A 23,178-nucleotide genomic window follows, 5' to 3' on the forward strand; every position below is an offset into this window, starting at 1 on the left:
ATGTACTGAATATTCATATTTTGAAGCACTAAATTCCCAAGTGACTGTATCTGGAGATAGGGCCTCTAGGGAGACAATTAAGGTTAAATGAGGTCATAAGGGTGGACCGTAGTCTGATTAAGACTGATGTCCTTACCAGAAGAGGATGATACCAGAGCATGCCCCCCCCCCCCCCACTCCCCTCTCCCTGCACAGAGGGAAGACCAGACAGGAATCTAGAGAGAAGGGTGGCTGTGTACACACTAAGAAGGGAGGCCTCAACCAGGAACCAAATTTGCCAGCCTCTTAACCATGGACACCCAGACTCCTGAACTATGAGGAAATAAATGTCTCCAATTTAAACCATCCATTCTGTGGTATTTTGCTATGGTGATACACATAGAAATATGTTTAATGATATACTATTTTTATTTCAAAAGGATAATGCACATAATAATAAGATTTTTTTTTTTTTTTTTATCAGAAAGAGAGGTAAATTCAGAAAGTCTTTGGGATCAAACTGGAGTTAGGAACTGCCAGCATTTTCCTGAAGCCATAAAAAACAAGACCGGCAGATGTAAATACTTAACAAATATTTAGCCTCTGTCTTCCAACAGACCTCATAAACAAAATCCAAAGGCCATTAAGTGAGAAAATTATTTGCAACAACAAACATAAATAAATAAATGGCTAAGCTTAACATTTTTTATATGTGTATAAAAAGCTCATGGCGCTTAAGGGAATTTTTAACTGCATGATCTTTCTGGAGAGCAATTTCACAATGTCTCAAGAGCCTGAAACAAAAATGTTCATCCTCTTTGACCCAAAAATCCTACCTCTTTCAGTCTATTCTAAGGTAATAATCACTAAAGCCATCAAATATTTAACTACAAGCATTACTTATAAAATTCCTTGAAAACATAATCTAGAGGCTCCTGGGTGGCTCAGTTGGTTAAGTGTCTGACTCTTGGTTTCGGCTTACGTCATGATCTCGGGGTCCTGAGATGGAGCCGGTGTTAGTCTCTGCACTCAGCAGGGAATCTACTTGAGATTCTCTCTTCCCCTCTCTCTGCCCCTCCCGTTCATGCACTCTCTCTCAAATAAGTAAATTTTTAAAAAATCTTAAAAATAACTCAACAATCCAAATATTCAACCATAGAAAAGTAGTTAGGTAAGTTAGGAGACTTCCTTATGATTAAATACCATGTGGTCACAAAAAAATCATGGGAATTTAATGATTCTGAAAAATTCCTCAGAGACAATGTTATAAGGAAAAGAAAAAAAAGGAAAGAAACAGAATACAAGATTATAGTATGAGCTGTATATGAATTTTGTTAAAAGGGGTCAAACAAACTTTAAAGAAATACATGAACTCTAGTAGTGTGTATGAATGGTGGAATAAGTACAATTTGCATTTTCTACAAGGTTAATGCAAGAGTTAACACAAGCATAACACAAGATACAGATGAAAAATAATTTTCTTTTTCTCTCCTCTGCATGGTTCTGGAAGGCAGAACTAGAATCGAAAAGTTTTAGGAACTATGGGGAGAAAATTTTAGTACAATATAAATAGACCCTTCCTTACAGTATTCTAAAAAATGGAAGAGAAAACCTCAGAAGAGAGAGCACTGTGTTCACTGGAAACATTCAAGCTTATACTGAAAATCTTTCTAGCTACTGGTTCATTCATTCCAATATCTACCGAGTGTCAATTTCATGCAAGATACTCCTGTCCTCACTGAGGATCCTGCAGGCAGCAAGACAAACTAAGTCTCTGCCTCATGGAGTGTACTTTGCAGTGGGGGAGGGAGATAGTAACATAATGTCACAGGTGATAAATGCTATAAAAATATAAAGTGGGCTAAGGGGAAGGCAGAGGGAGTGGTTGGCTATTTTTGGAAGAAGTGATCAGGACAGGTCTCCCTATTTTGAGTAGAGATATGAACGTAATTAAGCAAGGAAGCCTTATGGATCTTCAAGGTTTGAGAACTCTAGGTAGAGGACAGAGCTGGAGTAGAAATGCACAGTGAATGAGGGACAGCCAAGGACAGCAAGAACAATGGAACCATGAGAGAAGGAAGTCAAGACTAAGATGACTGGTGGGGAGACCCGACAATGAGGGGCTTAGCCATGTGATTTGCCTGGCCAATGGGATATTAGCAGGTATGATGCCATCGGGGCTTGGCAAACACTTGTGTCATTGAGTTTCACCTCTTCTGTCTCTGCCACCACTTGGAAAGGATATGCCCCAGCTGGACCATTGGTTCCAAGTACTTGAAGATGCATGGAACAGAGCTGCCCCAGGGGAGCTCAGCTTAGATCAGCTCTCCCACTGACCTGACAGTGAGCCCCACTGAGGTCAGCAGAACTGCCTTGTGTTATTGCTCAGGCCAACCCACAAATATGACAGAATAAATCATTACTGTTCTAAGTCAAGGACTCTGGAGTGGTTTGTTGCACAGCATTATTGTGGCAATAGCTGACTGATAGGTGTACTTCTGGTTGGCTTGGCGATATTCTTGATTAATCCAGAATGATAGAGAGGCCTGACCAGCTCAACAAACCACGGCTGTGAGAGTAATTCCTGGAGCCCAATAGCCTTACCCAGATACTGTTCTAACCTGACAAGATAATACTCCATTTCAAGTAAGATCAATGTAAGTTAATCAACACCATGCACCAGTTCCTTATTTGTTTTCCTAAACTGAGAGACTGTTATCAAAAGAGCTTTTAACAAAAGTGCTAAGCTTGCCTCTCTCATCTGCTCTGCTACAAAGTTTTTCCCAAGTGTCTGCTCGAGGCCCTCCTCATGGACATTCTACAGAGATAACCAGGGAAGAACAAGGCTGCTCTTCAGCTAAACCACATTACAAGTATTTGGGACTTTAGGACAAGAGGGACCGTCATCAAACTCACCTTTAAGATCCAGCTGGAGCTCCTGCCTCAGTAGGAACACCCTATAGAACAGTTTGAATAAAGCTTTCCCAAGTCCTGACCTGGGGATTCTTGAGACTAGAATAGACTCAACGATTCCCTCAGGATTATACCAACACAGCACAAACTCCCACAAGGCTTCTACCAAAAGATGCTCTCTCCAATTTCCAAAGTCTTTACATATAAACTTCCTCAATGGAAACCGTATAAGCCCTTAAAATGTGCCTACTATGTGCTTGATGATCTGACAGAAGCGTGATGGTGCATGTTTAGCCTACCAACAGCCTCATATGGCAGAGCTGGGGTCCAGAAGGGGGAAGGAGTCATTGCCGCTCAGCCAGACATCTTTCCCCAGCCCTGGCCTGGCTTCCGCTCCTGCCTCCCAACTCACAAGCTGGAAGGACGACTGTGTGGCCAGTGGGGAGAAGTATGGCTAGACGTGGGCTGTGAAGTAGGAATGAACCAGGTCCTTATTTAGCCGTCTCATCCACTGTCTGCTCTCCCGCCTCTCAGTCCGCCGCTCTGCTATTCTGAATCCAGAGTGCTGATTCACTTGCTTAACTATAAAGCAAGTTCAGAATGGTTGTCAAAATTTGATGATCTGTAACAGCAAAAAAGTCAATGAAGCACAGAGAGCAGACAGCTGGGCTTTTAAAGAGCCCCTCGCTTTGACACCCTCGTCCACTCCCCATCCTCTCATTGCCTTTACTGGCTCAGCCTTGTTATCATGTGCACCAAGCTGGGTATAAAGAAGTCTAGCTTAGAGTGAAGGCTCCCAGCGTAAAAGGTTAAATCACCCTACATCTATGGAAAACACTCCATTATCACTGCATTTTTTATTAAAGTAAAGATGCTTCCCTACTGTGCACAGAGAGCTATTTGCCCCGGTATCGTATAAATATTTGATGCTGGTCTTTTGGCAAAAGGCCACCTTAACATTCCAAGCTTATGATTTACAAGAAGGATGTGGGAAAAGGAGATCAGCCCTATTATTCTAAGAGGTGAATTCTGGGGGGCCACCGCTCTTCCCCTGCAGCCTCTGGGACCTAGCAAGCTAAAATAAACTTCAGGCTTACCCTCGTGGTGTTCCCCAGAGTTCAGTTAGAAAATGTGCACATGGTGACAACTGGTATGTAGTCTGGTTTTGCAGGATGAAATAAAAAGTCACCATTCTCCTATTAACAAGCTAGACTGGACTACTGGGTAGCCAGCCTAACAGATTTCCCTGGGTCCCTGAGAGCCCCCATTCTACGTCAGAGGCTGCTCATAGCCCCACCTCAGTGCCAGCAATGACACGTGCCAACTGTATAACCGTAACTGTGCCTGCTGTCACACGGACCTGTAACCCCCACCATAAATGTAATCACTGGTCATGCAACCCCAGGTCATGGTACCGTGCTGCTTACCAACAACCATACCATGCCTAATTGGCTGACATTATGAAAAGAGTGAGCAGGCCTATTGCCTTCCATTTCCTGAGCCCTCATGGCTGCTCTTGGCCTGCCTTCGCGCCTGCATTCCAACTTTCAAGTGGTGAGTGATCTGGACGAGGTATCCCCCCTCTTCAGTTATAGCAAGGTGAGCCAGCAAGTGCAGAAGGATTTAACCAACCAGACGGGGAAGGGACGCTCTGATTTCAGTGCTCGCTGGTCCCGAGACGTGAGATCAGGCACGGCTGACAGTTTCTCCTCGAATCTTTCCCCCCAATCTGCAAGGCTACTCATTCCCTCTTAGCGGGTGAGCGGATAGAGGTCGCAGGGGTTCATGCATGTGTTCATGTTTAAATGGAATGCAAGGGCCAGACTAGCTCTAAACTGTGGTTGGTTTGATTCCAAAACCTACGCCCTTTCAAACACGAACAGAGATGCGCTGAGCTACCACGCTGAGCTACCACGCTGTGCCAGGCGCTGGGGCTCCAGCTGTCCCTGGTCGTCCCTAGCCTTGCGGAGTTACCTGACCACTACACCCTACTCCAGCCCTGGTGTTTCGGGTGGCGTCTTAGTGGGGTCACAGGGAGACTGGCCTTAGAGCTTCTGTTTGGGGCTAAAACTGAACAGACGCCATGCCTTCCTCTATGGGGCAAAAAATAAAAATAAAAATATAGGGGCGCCTGGGTGGCTCAGTGGGTTAAAGCCTCTGCCTTCAGCTCAGGTCATGATCTCAGGGTCCTGGGATCGAGCCCCACATCGGGCTCTCTGCTCTGCGGGGAGCCTGATTCTTCCTCTCTCTCTGCCTGCCTCTCTGCCTAGTTGTGATTTCTCTCTGTCAAATAAAATAAAATAAAATAAAAAATAAAAATATACTTGGAAGTGGATCAGGTGTATATACCTACACAAGGGATAGCATACAGCAGTGAGGAGAAAAATGATCTGCAATTACATGTAAAAATTGGATGAATGTCACAAATGCAATGAGTCAAAGAAGCCAAACACAAGGAGGGCATTCATTCACGTGTTCCATTCATATAAAGTTTACAACTCATCTCTGACATTTCAAGGTGTGACTATGGTCACTCTTGGGGGATAGGGACTCTAAGGGGTATATGAGGGGGGCTTTCAGGGGGCCGGTATATTCTATTTCTTGATCTGGTGCTGGTTACATGGATATGCTCACCTTGTGGAAATTACTGGGCTCTATCTTTATAGTGTGCATAGTTTCCTGTATGTGTGTGATACAGCAATAAAAAGTTCATTTGAAGATGCGCTATGGACACAAGGGAAAATGCATGTAAGGTATACGGGGGCTCCACCCCCACATTAGCAAATGACTCCTCTAAAACACGAGCCATGCCTGTAATCAGCAGGCCAAACATTCCCGGAGATGGCGGCGTTCCAAGGAAGTGGCTGCTGGAAGCACCTGGAACTGCCTCATCTCCCTTCCTCTCCGTTCCGCCTACACCTAGTTCTTCAGGCCCCCAGGCTCCTGTGATGCGCACCCTAACACCAGCTTCTCCCCTTGTCTCTGTCGGCATTACCAAACATCATCCAGAAGCTTTTATCGATCACCTTCTGTATACGGTGCGTGGTGCCCCGACACTGGGGTGCTAAGAAGGATGGGATGCAGAACTCACCCGAGGGCTCGTAAGTACGTCTGTATAAAACATGTATCTCGGTGTGTATTTTATTTGAAATAGGTACTATTTTACATGTGTATTTTGCAAATATAAAGTAATGTAGTTTATGCTAGGCATCAAGAAAGATGCCAAAAGACCAAATGCCATTTGGATTTAGATGTGGCTGGGGCATCAAGGACGGTCTCGGGGAAGACAATCTTTCAAAAGGACAGCAATCGAGAGACATCTAGGTATATTGTGTCTCTCGATGAGGTGCAGCGGGTAAAACTCAGCATGGTCTGGAATGTGCTGTAGTCACAGTGCTTAATTTAGGAAGGCCTTAGAACTAAACACCAGTTTGCCGGATATAGAGGGTAAAGAATTGGGTAGATGACATCACAAGGCAGGGACCTGACACATAATGCAGGACATTCTGCAGGGTGAGAGGCTGGCTTTATTTCAAGCAGTGAGGGTCATCAAGAAATGACTCTTCTAGATCAAAGAGAAGTGAGGCCATGGTCACCGTACGCAGCCCATACTCTAGTGGACTGGATTCTGGTTTGAACCACCTGCTACAGAGGACAGGTTGGAAACAACTGAAAACATCTGAATGTGGGGTGGGTAAGGATGATACCGCCAGGGATATAAGGACTGAGGGGGAGGGGCAGGGGAGGGGGGAGGGGAGGGCCGGGGGAGTGGGGGAAGGAGAGTCAGGACAGGGCCAAGGGAGCACTGCACAACGGTAGGGGGAGGTGGGGAGGAGGATAGGGCAAGGGTAGAACAAGGAATGCAGGGCAAGGACAGGGCCAGCCAAGAGCCTAAGGGAGGGCCGGGGGGGCAAGGAGAGCGGATTGTGGCAGCAGTAGCGTGGGCGGCCAGTGATGGCAGCGGGGGACTCTGTCAGCCCGGAGGCCCTTGGCAAAAAAGCAGGCTCCTGGGTGGGTCTTCAAATGGTGGGCACCCAGCTCCACCTTGACCTTCCCCTTGGGGGAACCCACCCAACTCCTCCTCAACAGCAGAAGGATTCCCCTCCAAGCCTCTCCCACCCTCTGGAAGCAGAGATTCTGGCCTTTGTCTGACAGGGCGGTGTTTCTGTGTGCCTGTCCGCCTGGCTGTCTGACCCACCCCTGCACTCATTCACACTGGGGGCTGGGAACCCAGGTCCTGCTACCACCCTAAAGGTGACTGAGTCCCTCCCTTCCCAAGGGCCACCCAAGCCCTGCCTGGGAGGCTGGACCTCTTGCCAACATGGTCACCTCTTTTACCCTCTCCTCGTGTCTCTTTTCCCCTTCCCTTCGTCCTACTTCCTTGCCACTCTTGCCTTAGTTTCCATAGCTGTGTCATAGGGATAACAACAGGATCTGCTTCACTGAGTTAGAGGCATTAAATGAGTTCCTATGTTTGGACTGCTTAGAACTGCTTAGACCAGGATGAGCACAGAGTATTTCCTAGGTGTCCATTAGCATCATTAGGCTTCCCTTTTGTCTGTGTTTTGGCTTACCAGGCCCCAAGGGCATAGTCTACCCAGCCCAAGATACTTGGTGCTTCTAAGTCTTCATAACTGACCCCAGGAGAGGAGTCCTAGACTCAGCAAAGGCCCAAATTTAAGGACTGTTCAAGTTTTTCCATGTCCTAAGGGGTAAAGGCTTGAAAACAGAAGCTAGAGTCCTAACTGAATAATTCAGGCTAAGACATCACCCTGTTTAATGGGACAAAGTTCTCATGAGTTTTATGACTCTGTGGAAAATATTTCAGAGCATAAATATCCATTTAAGAATCAAGACTGGTGTTTTTCCAGATGGCAAACAGCTTAAAGATGTGCTTCCAACTCTGCCAGGTTTACTGTAAGGACACTAATTATCTTATTAGAAATAGGTTCCTTTTTAGAAGTATGATCCGCTTGCCTTTCTTTTTTCTTTTTTAATTCTGGGAAAAGAGCATATGTGTATTTTATCCCTGGCCCACAGAAACCTTGGCCTCTTCCAGAGCAGAAACACCCTAACCCACTGAGCATGGCTCCTAAGTCACATCCCCCTCCCATCAGAAACATACAGGGTGAAATTGCATTTGAATTTTGAGTGGGTTTAAATAAATATTGTTCTGAGAATTTTGCAGCCATTCCCCGAGACCGAGCCGGGCAGCTGCTGGGGAGCTGTAGACAGGCCACAGGCTTGGGGCTTGGCCTCCAGCTGCACTTGCCAGGGGAAATTTCATGTTCTGTCTTCCAGGCAGAAGGGCTGGATTTCACGTGGCTAAAGCCAAGGGAGGATATAACAGCATTTCAAACTCTCAAGTCAAATCTGAAGAAAAAAACTCTTATGAATTATCTGTGTTTCTGGACTTGAGGTCAGAGAACGGGGAAGGAGAAGGGAGTGGGGAGCCGTCTTGGTTGCCAAAGCCGTAATGACCCAAAAGAGGATAAACGGCATCGTGAACTTTCGAGCTGTCCTCAGCTTGCCCCAGACATGCCGGGCAGCAGGACCAGAGAAAATTTCCCTTTTGACACCCGAATTCTCCAACGCTGGACTGCCTGTGTAGCTGCTGTGTTCAGTGAGTCACTGAACATCTTTAAGATGTTAGTACAACTAACCATCAGTTTCCCAGGAAGAAATGTAGAAGGGTGTGTGGCCTCAGAGAGCCTCACTGACACCATCCAAGATGGGTGATGGGGTGTCCCTGCAGGCAGCCAAGGGGCTCCTCCCTGACCTCCCCTAAGGCCAGTGAATCAGGGCTGTAAACATCTGCCCCGAGTAGAGGCCACTGGTGTTTTATGGTGCATCTCAAAACAGACTGTGATGTTCTCTGGCTTCCAGGACCTTCGCAAGCATCCAGGGAAGGCCTTCTCCTACAGAGGAATGCTACCAACCTTGCCACCAGAGGACCACATTGGCTCTTCATTAGTTGCCTTAATGAAATGTATATTCTAGAATCGCACTCATATACAACTAGCCACTGCACACATATAGTAACTTATCCTGCATTCATGTGCTTTGAAGTGGTCAATAGCTACATGTAGCTGGTGGCTAACATATGGGACAACACAGATATGGAACGTTCCCATCATCATTGAAAGTTCTGCTGGATCGTGATACTTGACGGGTATTCTTAATGAGCCTGCCACGTTTCTTGTATCCTTTATCCATTCCACAAATGGTTCTGGCCCCTTATACTTACAATGCCTGCCGCTATTGTATTAATATGTTAACATGAGATATTGACATGTAAATAAGAAATAAGGGACTCGCATCCAAAATTAAGACCTGTCTGTGCTGTACGATGTTGCAAGGCTTCCGATGATTTAAAGTGTGCTCTTTCAGAATTAAGACTGATGTCTCTTCCACAGATGTTTGCTGGCATTTCAAGGATTGCAAATAATGTAGACTCCAAACCTCTGTTACTGACTCTGCTAATTCTTGGAGAGAAAACTGCTCGACAACCAAGACACGGTGCTATCAATGCCCCCTGCCAGCCTTTGCTGGGATCAACACATTTGGTGTTAGGCTTCACTTAGGAATCCTGCTGACGGGCAGGCCTCAGGATCCTTACCTACTAGGATGTTGGCCCCACTCCCCAAACGGTCTCCCAGCTCTGATGCTCCCTAGTGACTCAACTTGCTGTTGTATTCACCCCAAACCCTTTCTTTGCCTGACATCCTTCCCCACTGTGGGCACACACACTCTGCTTTAGAAGAGCAGCCATCAATCAAAGCACTCCATGCAGCCTCCTCCAGAAAGAGATCATTACTGTGGAAGGGGCACCGGGTGCCATGAGACCCAGAGAGGGTGTGTTTTTCTACAGAGCTTACAGACACAAAGCAGGTTGATTCAATTCTCGGGGGTTAATCCAGGGTGCTACTGCTACTTCCAAGGCAATAGTGTCTACAAACAATTTGCACTTGGGCAGGGGGTGCGCGGCATGACCCCAGGGGGCAATTAACAAATGCAAAATCATCTTTTTAAAAGCAACATGGATTGAGGCTACCATCAAAAACACAGAATCACTTCCATTTCTCTGTCATTTCAGAAGATACCTGGCCGATTCCTAGGGAGGTTCGGGGAGCACCGGGGATGGATTTTTGTGGACAGTTCCTCCAAATGTGTGAATTAGAAATCAAATGCAGCGAATTTATCAGCTACGGGGCTATCTGAATGGGGCAGGCTCTGAAGACGGGCTAAGAGGAGAAAAGAAGCAGAGTTGGTGAGGGCCGCCCAAGGTTTGTAACTTCCATACCATTGACCATGCCAAGGTAGAAGACGGCATTCACCAGCATGCCTCCTTTCCGGAAGTGGTCACTCATGTGCTCCAACCAGTTGGCATCCAAACCGCTCACCGTCTGGCCGTTCTTAGAGACCCGGAGAGGAATGCTGACAGGATAGTATTGGCGGCACTTCTGATGGCTCTTGGGTTTGTTGAAAAGCGCGAGGATCTCCATTTCTGTTGGGATTTGTAAAGGAGGTGGGAGAGAAGAGGTCAAACAGTGATAAAAACCTGCCTCCTTGGGTCTAGTAGGGAATCTCTTAGGAGCCTGGAGAGGTGAACTCTCTGCTAGGTTGCACCTTTGCCAAATAATAAAACCTGATTCCAATTGTACGTTAGGGAGCCTTGAAAATGACATGGACGTCAAAGACTGAGCTTCCGGGGGGTACGTGGGTTTTGAATCTGACGTAGGAGGATGAACAACTGTTATCTGGGATCAGTTTGTACAGTCAGGTGTTTGTGAAGACATTGGAGACATTTCAAGAAACTCATACAAAGGTGTTTTGGGGGGGGAAAAAAGTGGACGTATTTGGGTGAGAGTTGGTCCTTTAAAAAAAGGTGAAGAGACAGAGGCACATAAAAATAAAAATACTGCTTTAATTCCAGCAACCTTGTACACCCCTGAACTCACTATTTATAAACTGCAGCGGTGTTTCCTGGGGCCGAAACCATAATATTTAATCAAGTACATCAAAAACACACCATTGATATGTAAAAATAAATATGTTCCCGTAAATGGGGGTTCTTGCCTGGAGTGGTAGGTAGATGGCACCGGGAGTGGGGCTCTGAGCTTTTCCTTCCTTCATTTTTAGCTCAGTTCTTCAAAAATCAATACTCACTACCAGCCGGCAGCTGCCCCACGCCAGCCGTACGTGCTGCTGGCCACGAGCGAGCGGCATCAGCCTCGAGGAACGAATACCTGGAATTTCAATCTAAGTCTTGAAGGTCTATTTTTGTGTTATTCATGTAGTCAAGCAATCAGAGTTTACCCAGCCTAAAAAACTTTGCTCACACAGTGTAGTCAGGAGTAAGCTTTGGTTTCCAAAAATATCTACTGGAATAATAAGAAAATCCCCACCCTTCTTTCAAAGAAATATTTTAAAAGTCGTAAACAATGGCTGACATGAGCAAAAAGGACAAAGCACACTCATGCTCCCTGCAGGAGAGACCTGGCCTCGACCCACCTTCTGGGATGTGGTCTCCCATCATATTTCAGTATCTCACGATTCTGTCGTATCCAAACACTAGCTGCATTATTATTTTAAGCACAATCGCTTTCCTTCATTTAAGTAAATGAATTTAAAAGGGAACGTCTGCTTCATGACCATCAGGGAAGCAGCTACTAATTGCTATAAACAGAAGGAATGATGAGGCACATTAACACCAAATATGTCCATCCACATAACAGCTAAAATTATCCCAATAGGTATTGTGTTCCGGGCAAAGGAAGTCTTTTACAGCTCCATCTGAGGAAACATCAGCCAAGATCCCGCGGGACCAATGCCAGGCCATGAGCCTTTGTCACCAGCAAGAGTTAAGCTAGCGGGGGGGACCATTTCAGGGTCTCCATTGTATAGAACCAATTAGGAAAGAGAGGGGCCACCTGGATTTTAAGCAACCGAATCTGGCCTATTTATGATCCCCACTCCCAATTACATGTCGCAGTCCACTTGCCTGGCTCAGGAAGCGACCTCTAGCCAGTAAATGTTTTCACACAAGAAATTAGGTCTTGGTGTACAGAGGTGGTAATCACTGGACTATATTCATGACTTTGAAACACACACTTGAGGAATGGAGTCATGCAAAGAAACGGTTGTAATGGTGGGGAATCAAGCAATGGATCCGAGCTAAGGGGGACAGGATATGAACTACAGAATCAGGCCTTCACCAGTCCTTAGGTGCTAGGGGTTCAAATAAGAGCCACACCTACTAAAGACAAGAGGATAAGCAATGCTTTAGTGAGTCCCTTCCAAAGCAAACCCTGTAAGTTTTGAGTGCCAGTAGTTTATTTGGGAAGTGATCCCAGGAAACAGAGAGAGGGAGGAGGGGTAGGAAATAGGGAAGAGAGGAAAGCCAGTGAAGGGTGCCTTAATGAGCGGGTTACTGCTGTAGAAATTGGGGCTCAGTTAACAGGGCCCCCTGAGACCCTGTACAGAACACACCTCAGATTGCCTTCCCAAGGGGCAAGGAAGCCTGGGCATTTATCCTCAGGAACTGAGGGCCACTCCTGAGGTACGAATTCCCTGGGGGGTGTCTGGCCTGCAGGGGCGTGTTCTCGTTCCAGAGAATGCTTGCAGACAGAGGCTAGGACAGCTGTCCTCAGGTGACCCCAGCGTGGGCCAAAGCACCAATCACCACAGTCTGCTCTGGTCAAGCACAAACGTATGGAGATTAAAAAGAAAAAGAAACCACAGCCCCTACGGGGGAGAGCCGAGTGGAGAATCTGACCGTGGCCAAAGTCCAAAAACACATGACTACGCTTCATCACCCACAAGGATTCCCCACTCACACGGCAAGACAGAAACACAACTTTCCCAAACGCGTAATGAAACAGAAAAAGGGGAAGGCCAAAAGGGGAAGCGGGGCCTGGTGGACGTGAAGGGAAGGCAGAGCCTGCCAGACAAGGTAGACAGCACCGGTTTGACCGTGTCCCAGCTCTCTCATCGGGATCCTCCCCAGGGAAGAGGGCCGAAGCCAGAGACAGAAATAAATTTATCAGGAAGGGAAGGAAATGCTGCTGGACTCAGAAGCCTCCAAAGCATGAGTAGCAATGAAATATTGGGAGAAACCTGATTTCAGATGCGTAACCCTTCAGTTAACTCCCCTCTCCCACTGGATTCTTGGCCACTATCCTCTCACTACTCACATGGAAACCGGTCAACAGAACTGTCCCCAAATGATGCCCTTTGATGTTTTAATATTCTGATTCTCCAGCACACATCATCACATGGGGAGGCACCGAGGGTTCCAAAAAGAAGTCCCAAGTTTGTTTAAATTTTCTCAGCTGCTCTGTGACTCTGCCGTGACCCCAGCTGGAAGATTTTTCCAGACATGGGACAGAAAGTCCCAAAGGAGGGGGGAAAGCATTGTTTCTGAGAACGTTCTGAGAACAGCTAAAGAATTGGTCTGGCAGAGCATCCGAGGAGCATCAGGACTGTCTTGACTTGGATTTTTATTTGTCTTCTTGTCTTTCTCTTTCTCCCTCACACAGGGGGGTCTTGCCTCATGCTATTTAGATACCCCATGTGCAGAAAAGTCCCTGTAATAATGATAGGGGATACATACACGTTTGCCAGATTGACTTGAACCTGACAAGTGCAACAAACTAGGGAAGGAGGAGGGGCATGGGGCCTCCTGGGTGCTTCCAGCCTGACAGCCAGGCCCGCCACCGCCTTGCTAAACTCCTCAGGAGCAGGAAGGAAAGAAGGAAGATGCCAGTTCTGAGGCCCACGCCAGGCAGTGGGGATTTAGGCACGGGGTGGAAGTCTGCAGTCTGTCTGCAAGTGAGGCCCCAGAGACCCTATGATTGGCAGGGAGCAGGCAAGCTGGTTGGGTCCTGGTGTTCTAAGAGACCTCCAGGCTGGAGGGAAGAGAGAGTTCAGCGTCTGTTTAAAGCACGGGGCTCCAAGGGTTAGAGTGGGTGGAGGAGGAAGCTGGCAAGTTGCCTGGGTGGGAAGAAACATGTGGGAATCAGACTTGACCTGGTAGCTGGACTAAGCGGGGGCTAAGGTCTGCTGAGGTCATAGGCAGAGGGGCGGGGGGTGTTCAGACGAAAGGTTTGCACTGGGAAGCAGGGCTGTGGGCTCTGTGGTGTGACAAGAGCACAGAAGGGCCTGGAGCCCATCCAGATTCCTGAATCTGAGAGAAACTGCTTCAGACTTCTGTCAGGCGTGGGTAGGACAAGCAGGGCCCCTCTGGGCCTGGGTGCGGCCCGTCTGTGCGGACAAAGCAGGGGAACCGCAGCATACGCAGCATTCCACGGGAAGCCCCTGGCAAGGACAGTGGTAGCCACGGGCACTTTGACCTCCACCATCTGATGCGACTCTCCCAGCCCACACGAGGGGCAGCATGGGTTCTGTGCCTAGAAACCTTGAGTGGATCCCCCAGACATCACAAGCTAGAAAGTGGCAAAGCCAAGGGTCTTTCCAACCCCAAACCTTGGGCTGTTTCCAAATCTAACAAGAGGCTAATTTCATCAGTACACAGAAAGCAGGAGCCGCTGAGCACGGGTGGGAGCTCAATAGCTATTTGTTAATGGACCAAGTGAAAGGCCAAGAAGATGGTGGCAGGTGGCAGATCTGGGAGGAGGCAGAACCACAGGCTAGAACCATCCTGGGGGCATGGGGAGGCGAGGGGAGGGAAGGGGAGGGGAGGGCACTGGCTCAGTGTGGGATGGGGAGTGGCTACATACCAGAAAGGCCAGACTCGGGAGGACACCACCTCTGCCTCCCCACACAGTGAGCTGGCTGCACAGGGAGGCCTACTGAATAAAAACTCCTCATCAGAGAAATACAGTTGAGGTCATTGGCTGAGGTTTCTGACTGGCGTTTCTAAGCATTTTAAGTGGCTAGGCATAGGATAGGAAGGACAGCACTTGGAAGATGCTCGATTATTATCTCAGGGACGGTGAGAACAATCTGAATTTGTGCGGACCTTCCTGGCCTCCTTGTTTCTCTGACTGAAGATGTTGCAACAGAGATGCTGAGCGAAGGACAGACAGGAATGCTGCCAGCCAGGAGAGAAGTGGCAGGTGGACATCTGGGGACGCCTTCCTAACCTTTCCCTGCACTGGCCTTCCCCACCTGGACTGATGATTACAGATGAAGAAAGCATGCTCCCTATCAACAGAAATGCATCACAAGGGGCCATTCATGCTCTTCTGAGTACGGCTATGGGGGGTGCTGTGTGTTCACCATAAGGCGGGGGCAAGTGTGGGAATGGCAGTGTCTAGGAGTGAGGCCCTGGGCTGTCCCTGCACCCACTCGGGGGATCTCTCAACACAAGAAAATTCTCCAGGACCAGGAAAGAAAAGTCAGTGGATCAGGAAGAAAACCTCAAGATTGGTCTCCAGAGGGACCTGCGTGGGCAAGGGGAGCAGAACCTCTGAACCAGAGCACAGAAGCCCACGGGGACGGGGAGGGTGGCCTGCTGCATGTCTGGATGGCGAATTTTCTGGTGAGCCTTATGGGAGCAGTTGCAGCCTAGACGTGCTCCCCTAGGCCTCCTATAAAGGAAATAAATTAAACGAGGGGAAGGAGGGGGAAAGAGGGAGACTCCCTCTGGATTTTTTTTAATTGTCTTGCTGTGATTGCCTATTTAAGCCCACCTGGCAGAAAGAGAAGTAAAAACACTTCACCCTCCTTAGGGGGCCCTGAGAGAAAGGCAAGCTGAAAGCTGAGCAAGCAGCAGGGAGGGGAAGCTGGGGGGACGCGGGGCACAAGGTGATGGTGGGAGGAAATGGTAAGACTTCTCAGGAAAGAGACTGACAAGAGAGGCTGGGGTCAGGTGAAGGCCATGACCAATGCTGACAGGGCCTCTGCATGTCTGGCCTTTGGGGAGGCTGGGTGCTCAAGCTAGGAGATAAAATTTCACTATGTGAGGGCATAGACGGTGACTTTGCTTTTCTGCAAGATGGGCTTCATAATAACGTCCGCCATCATAAAGCTATTGTGAGGCGCCATCAAAATGGCCCATCGGAAGAACTTAAGACCGGTTCAGCCAGAGCTACCACCATCATGACTGTCGTCTGCCCATCTCCCACGAGGCCATGTATGTGTACCAGTAACACCTGTATGTTCGTGAACTAATGAAGCAAGTCCAAGGGCTCATTCATGCCACACAACAAGGAATAAAGGATAGCAACGAGCTGCCAAAATCTCAGAGACCTGTGGCCTCCTGAGTAGATAAATAAGGCCCAGTCGTGTGTAGACAACGGACAGCCAGCTGCCCACTGAGTGAGATTAAAGTGGTGTACTTCTCGGCCTCCAAGACCGAAATTCCATCCACTGTTGGGCTGACCACCTCCAGACACGTACTAACCCATCATTCTTCAGCAGGATCTGGTCTGTTAGTAGAGAACAGGGTCGAAGAAATGAGACACAGGCCAAGACACCACCTGTGTTGAGGGGTTGTGTGTGTTCAGCACTGGAGGGGAGTCTCTGCCTAAGGGAGGCAAACAGCCCCAGGGGAGCATGTGGGGGAAATGGTCCTAGGACAATTCTCCCCGGTGAATTTTCCCTTGGGTCAACCACAGAGGGCAGGAAGTCCAGAAGCAAGCTCAGAGAAAGGTCGATTCTGGAGCAGGAAAGATCAGAAAAGTCCCAAGGGGTACTTCAGTATTGACGCCCTCCTTTCTCCAAGCCAGGGCTCCGTGCAGAGGCAGAGGTCTGTGGGCGGGGCTACTGAGCCTGTGTGCCAGGGGTAACCATTCACACTTAGAGTCAAGCAGTGCTGAGTGCCTTAAATGTCTCCCTCACTTAACCTTTCAACAACAAACTATTGTTCTGTCTCTATTCTCCAGGGTAAGAAACTGAGGCAAATGAGGGTAACTTGCCCAAGACTGCCTAAGGAGAAGATGGCAAATGGAATGAATGTAAGCAGAGTCTAGACTCTCAAAGATTATTTATTATTTATTTGAGAGAGAGAGAGAGCGAGCGAGAGAGCGCGTGCACAAGTACCAGCAGGGGGTAGAGTCAGAGGGAGAAGGAAGGGAGCCCAACATGGGGCTCGATCTCAGGACCCTGGGATCATGACCTGAGCTGAAGGCAGACACTTAACCCAGTGAGCCACCCAGGCGTCCCCAGAGTCTAGGTTCTTAACCACAGTGCTACCTGCCCCTCAATGACTCCTACTCTTTTCTCCTGGAGGGCCTATGCCTGCCCTGAGCCCTCACCCTTGCGTGCTCCTCCAAGGAGGACTGTCTTCTTCCTGGGGATTCAAACCAACACATCCAGCCCAACGCCAGTAAGAAGATGGTTTCTGGAACGAGTCTTAGACATTCATCAGGAGGCAGAGTCTCAGCTACTCTGGAGGAAGGAGAAGTCTACCTCAAACTGTGTAAAATGTTTCATAAATGATGAGCCCCACTTTAGTACATATTTAAGAAGGATCTGGATCTTGATTAAACAACAGTCACAATATATCCCAGAATGGAGGCAGTGCCAATCTCCCCCTCTAAACCAACTTTGTAAATAAGCCCAGAACGAACCATCCCACAATTTCCTTTTCAAGAAGTACTGACCTAGTATAATAAAATAACTGTTTCACCTTCTTTTCTACTCTCAAAGTATAGACTGTTCCTCATCATTAATAAGAGGCTAATTTCAGGCCGCCTGGGTGGCTCAGTCAGTTAAGCATCCAACTCTTGATCTCAGCTTAGGTCATCAACTCAGGGTCTTGGGGTCGAGCCCTCGGCCAGGCTCTGTTCTCAGCAAGGGGTCTGCTTGTCCCCCTCCCTCTACTCTTTTCCCTGCTCTCTGTCTCTGTCTTTCTCTCTCAAACAAGTAAGTAAATAAGAGGCTAATTTCAAGACTCAGTAAATGAGTAATAACATTAACCAGGAAGGTTAAGGCTAAGGAGAAAGGCCTCCTAAGGCCTGGGGGGGTCTCCTGGGAGTCTTGTTGCTTGTGCACCTTATAAAGGCTGGAGGAGGCCACGAGGCTCCTACGAGTGCTTGGCTCTCAGGAAATGGCTGGAAATGGCTGGATGCTAGATTTTCTGGAGAAAGAAGAAAGGGAATGACAGGGAAATGGCGAGAAACTTCACTCACCATAAACTGAAGGCTTCAGTGAATTTTACTGATGTATGAGAGTATCACACAGGGGAGACCACGCAGAGAAGCATGAAGGGATGGTGGTTAAGGCAGCTGGGCTCACAGACCAGCTCTGCCAGTTTCCAGCCTGGGTGAAGATATACTCTCCCAGCCTCAGTTTACTCAGCTGTACAATGGACAAGGATACCACAGCAGCCCACATCTCAGGGATATAGAGAGAACTAGGAGATCAGTCATGTGAGGTGCTTACTGGGGCAGGGCCTGGTGTACAGGAGGTACCACTAACCGCTGGTCACTATCATCATTGTTATGTTGTTAACTGAAACGGCCACGCTAACGTGCATGCTCTAAGGGCCGCTATAACGTAAGAGGATTCACACATCGGTGGTCTCTCTGTGGCAGTATTTCCTTCACAGTGCGGGCCTGTCAACTAGACACACTCCCTGAAACCTGGTTTTTTACAGCCGAGTGAGCTGAATCACCACTTCCCTGCCCAATTCGTTCTCTAAACTGGCTCTCTGGATTTCTCTCTCTGGGTGGACATTCAAAACGAACAGACCGAAAGCAGAGCATCGATTCTGCACGGGTGCCCTGCACATGAACACTTCCTGTGCGAGGAGTGGGGTCGTTCAAGGGCAGTGCAAGAGCGCGGGGATAAAATCCCTCAAGTCCTAGAATCCACTTCAGATGTAACATGTTGGAGCCACCGCAAGTCAATTTCATGTAGTCCTGCTCTCCCGGAAGTCATGACGTCTGTAAGCCACCAGTCAGGAGGCCCAGAAAAACCCAGATTCTCCTGCGATGGACTGCTGTCTGTACACTCTCATTCCATTTCTTTTTCCTAAAATGCCATGGGGATTACTGGAAAGCTGTTAGGCTCTCTGTAAGTGGGTCAAAAGTCCCTGTGTTGACATACTTACTTCCCGAGAGTGGCTCCTCACACACTTCCAACAGGTCATCTGGCCCATCCAGAGTCTTGTTTACCCCGTGTGGGGACAGTTCTGCACCATCCCCTTCTCCAGAGGGTGAGCTGGTTTGCTCGGCAATGGGCGTCTCCCCTCCAGGGCCCTGGCCTGGCTCCTGGCCGCTGTCTGTCCCCGCTGGAGCCCCAGGGTTCTCGTCCTCCCTGCACCTGCTCGGCTCCTTTTGGGCAACTCTGGCGTCCGCTGGGGGGCTGCTGCCTGCTGACTTCGCAGGGCAACCATACTGAGGTATGACACCCACGAATTTCAGGCCCTGACTTGCAGCTTCTTGGACCTGCGAGGCAAACAAAAGGAAAGGGACTGGGTGAATGGAATGTTCTATCAAAGGTGGGCCGTGTGCAGCATCCAAAACACCTCACTGAAAGCGTCTGTGGCTGTTTCAGTCTCCGACATGAAATCTCTCAAGGTGGCAGATGTCCATGTCCCCTCTAGGCAGCGGCCACACCCTAAGCCTGTTCCCACTGGGGACAGACGGCACGGGGCTTGCGCTTTTTAACTATGAAGAACGTGGCTAGACAGGGCTGAGATTCCCTTTCTTTGAAATATTGCATTAGTCCCCTGTTGGTTATTTTTTTTTCTAAGAGGCTGCAAGAAGTTTCTAAAGGATGAGTTGGAACAAAGGGTTTGAAAGAGGAAGTTCATTTTGGTAAGAGTTTGTTTTTTTCATTATTATTTTTTTTTTCTGATGAATCACCTACTTCCTGCCAATCAGGCTACTGTGTAATCCAGTAGGTCTACATAGCCATATACTAACTACCAGATGACATTTTATGACCCAAAGAGCTTCCTCTTTTCAACAATGGTTTTGGCAGAGAAGGGCGGAGGTGGGGAAAATCACCACCGCGTGAAAGCTGGTGTGCACATTCCCCACAGCGGGGAAATCTGACTGACACCTGCTCCGTGGTGCTCTCCGCCTCTGCCAAAGGCACCCAAAAACCACCCAAAAAAGCAACCTCAGGTGTTGCTTGGGCAGACTCATGAGTCTCCAAGCCATGGTGCACACCATCCAGTCCTGGTCACAGGGAACTTGCTTCTCACTTCCTGAGCCCCCGAGATGTGGGGGCTAATGGCCACGCAGAGTACTGAGGCAATTTAACTCTTCCCTCCCTGACAAATACCCCTGGCAACTGAATTTAATAATCACAAGGGAAAGAAAAATGGAAAAGAGTAGCCAAATAAAATCAAGCAAGAGCCATTCCAAACCAGGAAATCGGCTTTAGGGGACTTTCTGGGCAAGGATGCTCAAGTCACTTTATAGCTAAATCAGGAAGTGAAGACCTCAGAGTTGTATCAGTCTTAGTCACCAACCCTTGAGTGGATGACCTCAGAAAATCTTGAGGCTTCTGCAGGGATCATCCACCATCATTTAAGAATTAATAAGAAATGCCAGCATGGAGCTACTCTCTCTAAGAGATAACCAAGCCGCGGCAGGCCTCCTTGGATGAACCACCCTAACTTACAGGCAAAGGTCATTTTAGTTCAGTACTGCATATTCTGGAAAGCAATCTAGAGCAGTTACAAAGTCCAGTCCAGTCTTTCTATAAAATCTAGCCTGTGCTAGAAATAATGACAATAGGAGAAATTACCATCTAGTGCAGACCTACTGTGTCCCAGGCACTGTACTAGGCATTTTCCATAAACTGTCTTGGCATTTTCCATAAATTGTTCTGTTTAATCCTTCAAAGACCATTACAAAAAAGAAACTTTCCATGAAACAAACCGTTTTCCATTCTGAAAATTCATTTCTCGCCCATTAATCTGTGATACCCACCTACTTTTAGAAATTGTTTTGAAAATCTTCTGAAAGAAGACACAGGTAACGAAAGTTTTCAAAAAAGAAGATAATTACTGTCTAAGAACCTTAGGTTAAGGGAGGCTCCTGGCTACAAAGCCTAGCTCTGAGCTTCCTGGCAACATGGGCAAAGCAATGGATCTTACAAATCTCAAATGAAATGAGGAAACGTGCCAGGTCCATAAGAGAGAAGCATAATCTGGAGGTAAGGAACAGAGAACTTTGTTGTAGGACTCCTGTAGCACCACGGAGTAAAATGTGTCTTCCTCAGTTCTACAGAAAACAAAGAGACATTTTTTCTTCCATCACTTATATACTGTTAACCCTTGCTAGCTGGCTAGGACAGGAGGCTACGGCACAGGGGTGCAGCTAAAGCGATGTGGTCCAGATAGCCATGGATAGCTGCATGCGGGTGTGTGGCAGAGCTGGGGACCCTGGCCATGTTCGCACTGACACCGCCCATTCCCACTGCAGGGGATGGAGGTGGCTTTTTTCTGACCTTAAATTTTCTAAATCTGTTAACTATTTCACACATGACTTGTCTACACTTCTTCGGAAGGGGTTTGGAAACAGGTTTTTTACAGTTTTGAACATGTGATGCAAATTCTCAAGGCACTAAACCTGTAGTAAAAGTAAACGAAACCTAACGGCCACAAATAGTCACATGTGAGAAAATACTATTAATAATTTCCAGATGTAGCTCCTACCAGACGGACCGCGAGCCATCTCCCACCAGGCTGCAGACCTCTGTTTCAGCCGTCAGGCCCCTACACTCCAGCGTGGCTCACTCCTTCACCAACTGCAAATCCGAGCCTCTCCGTTCGCTGCGGCACTGCAGGAACAGGGACCCTGTGGGCACCCGGCCACACTCGCACCCAACCCCTGCTACGGGTGTCCCACCCACAGACAAGACACCTCTGACTGCTGAAGCATTTTGAAAAGCTGGTCCCACTGAGGGCCCACTGAGGGCTCGACCATAGGCCAGTCTCAGCCTGAGTCATGGGGTTTGAAGGCTAAAAAGGTCTGGCTTGGAGCTCGAGGTGTGAGACTCTGGAACCAGAGTATGTTACACAACTTTCTAGGCCCCAGTTTTCTCACCCATAAAATGCAGGGGACCTGGGGGAATCATACTTCTCTTGCAGTTGCTCTGAAGATTAGACATTCCATATGGCAGGTGTGTGGAAGGAGAGGCACAGAGAAGGTGCCCCTAACTGTCACTGTTGCTCTACCCTCGCCCCCTATCGGTCGCAGGTTTCTGTGACCCTGCCCAGATGGCTGACAGTCACCCAAAGTAAGGAGGCAAGGACTCTGGACACAGGCCATTATCCCAGTCCTCTCCTTCCTTACTGGGACTGGAAACTGGAGAGGCTTTTGCATTAATCAGACATGTGCCCTTCTCCCACAATTAAGACAACCCTCGTCTTTGGAGCTACTGTACTTCAAACTTATCCTCTATGCCAGGGGTTCCCAAAGTGGGGTCCCTTATTAGTAGCACCAGCATCACCTGGGAACTTGTTAGAAATGTAAATACTCAGGCCTTGCTGGCTCAGAAACCATGAATCAAAACCTTCAGATTTGGTCCCCAAATAGGTTTTGCCTAGCACTTTATATTTCTGGATCATGACAGAATCATGACATGAGGGTAGGGCCCAGAGACTTGTGTTTTAGCAAGGCTTCCAGTAATTCCTGTGTACCCCAAATTTGAGAATCACTGTTCTAGAATATATATGTCACATAGGCAGAGCTTTGTGCATGGCTTTGTCCCTGGTGCTAGAACGATGTCTGATGTAGAGTAAGTATCCGGGCAATGAATGAATGAATACAATAAACAGTGAGTGAATATGTATGTCTCCATTCCCAGAATGAGCTCAGTGAAGGTGGGGATGCAGACTGATGAATTTTTCAGTTCCAGAATTCAACACACTGTATTAAGTTCCTACACTGGCCCAGACTAACATTGTACTTAGTTGCTGGGAGTACAAAATAGGAATCCCAGCTCTCAAAAAGATTCAGTTAATTATTGTAAATAGATTTAAAAAAAAAATTGTACCAGCAAGGCACAAAAATGCTTATTTTATAATGTGATGTTAAAAAATCAAGATTCTAAACCTTATAGACAGTATGATGACAGCTATGTAATATTTCTATTAGTGTGTAATTTTTCAAACTTTTTCTTTCTTTTTTTTTTTTAAAGATTTAATTTATTTATTTGACAGAGAGAGAGATCACAAGTAGGCAGAGAGGCAGGCAGAGAGAGAGGAGGAAGCAGTCTCCCTGCAGAGCAGAGAGCCCGATGCGGGGCTCGATCCCAGGACCCTGAGATCATGACCTGAGCCGAAGGCAGCGGCTTAATCCACTGAGCCACCCAGGCGCCCCTCAAACTTTTTCTAATGAGTATGCATATTACTTT

The 23,178-nt window shown here is 47.8% G+C and overlaps 1 protein-coding gene across 1 annotated transcript in view; it reads right to left on the bottom strand.

Moving 5' to 3' along the window:
* Window positions 1-23,178, bottom strand: part of RFTN1 (raftlin, lipid raft linker 1) — a 193,133-nt gene that overhangs the window by 38,670 nt on the left and 131,285 nt on the right. The window contains exons 5-6 of the mRNA XM_046003505.1: window positions 18,914-19,250; window positions 10,196-10,399 (exon numbers count right to left, since the gene is read on the bottom strand). Coding sequence (XP_045859461.1) covers window positions 10,196-10,399; window positions 18,914-19,250 — 541 coding nt within the window. The remainder of the gene's footprint in view (window positions 1-10,195; window positions 10,400-18,913; window positions 19,251-23,178) is intronic.

This window comes from Meles meles, chromosome 4, assembly GCF_922984935.1.
Source record: "Meles meles chromosome 4, mMelMel3.1 paternal haplotype, whole genome shotgun sequence".
Classification (NCBI taxonomy): Eukaryota; Metazoa; Chordata; class Mammalia; order Carnivora; family Mustelidae; genus Meles; species Meles meles.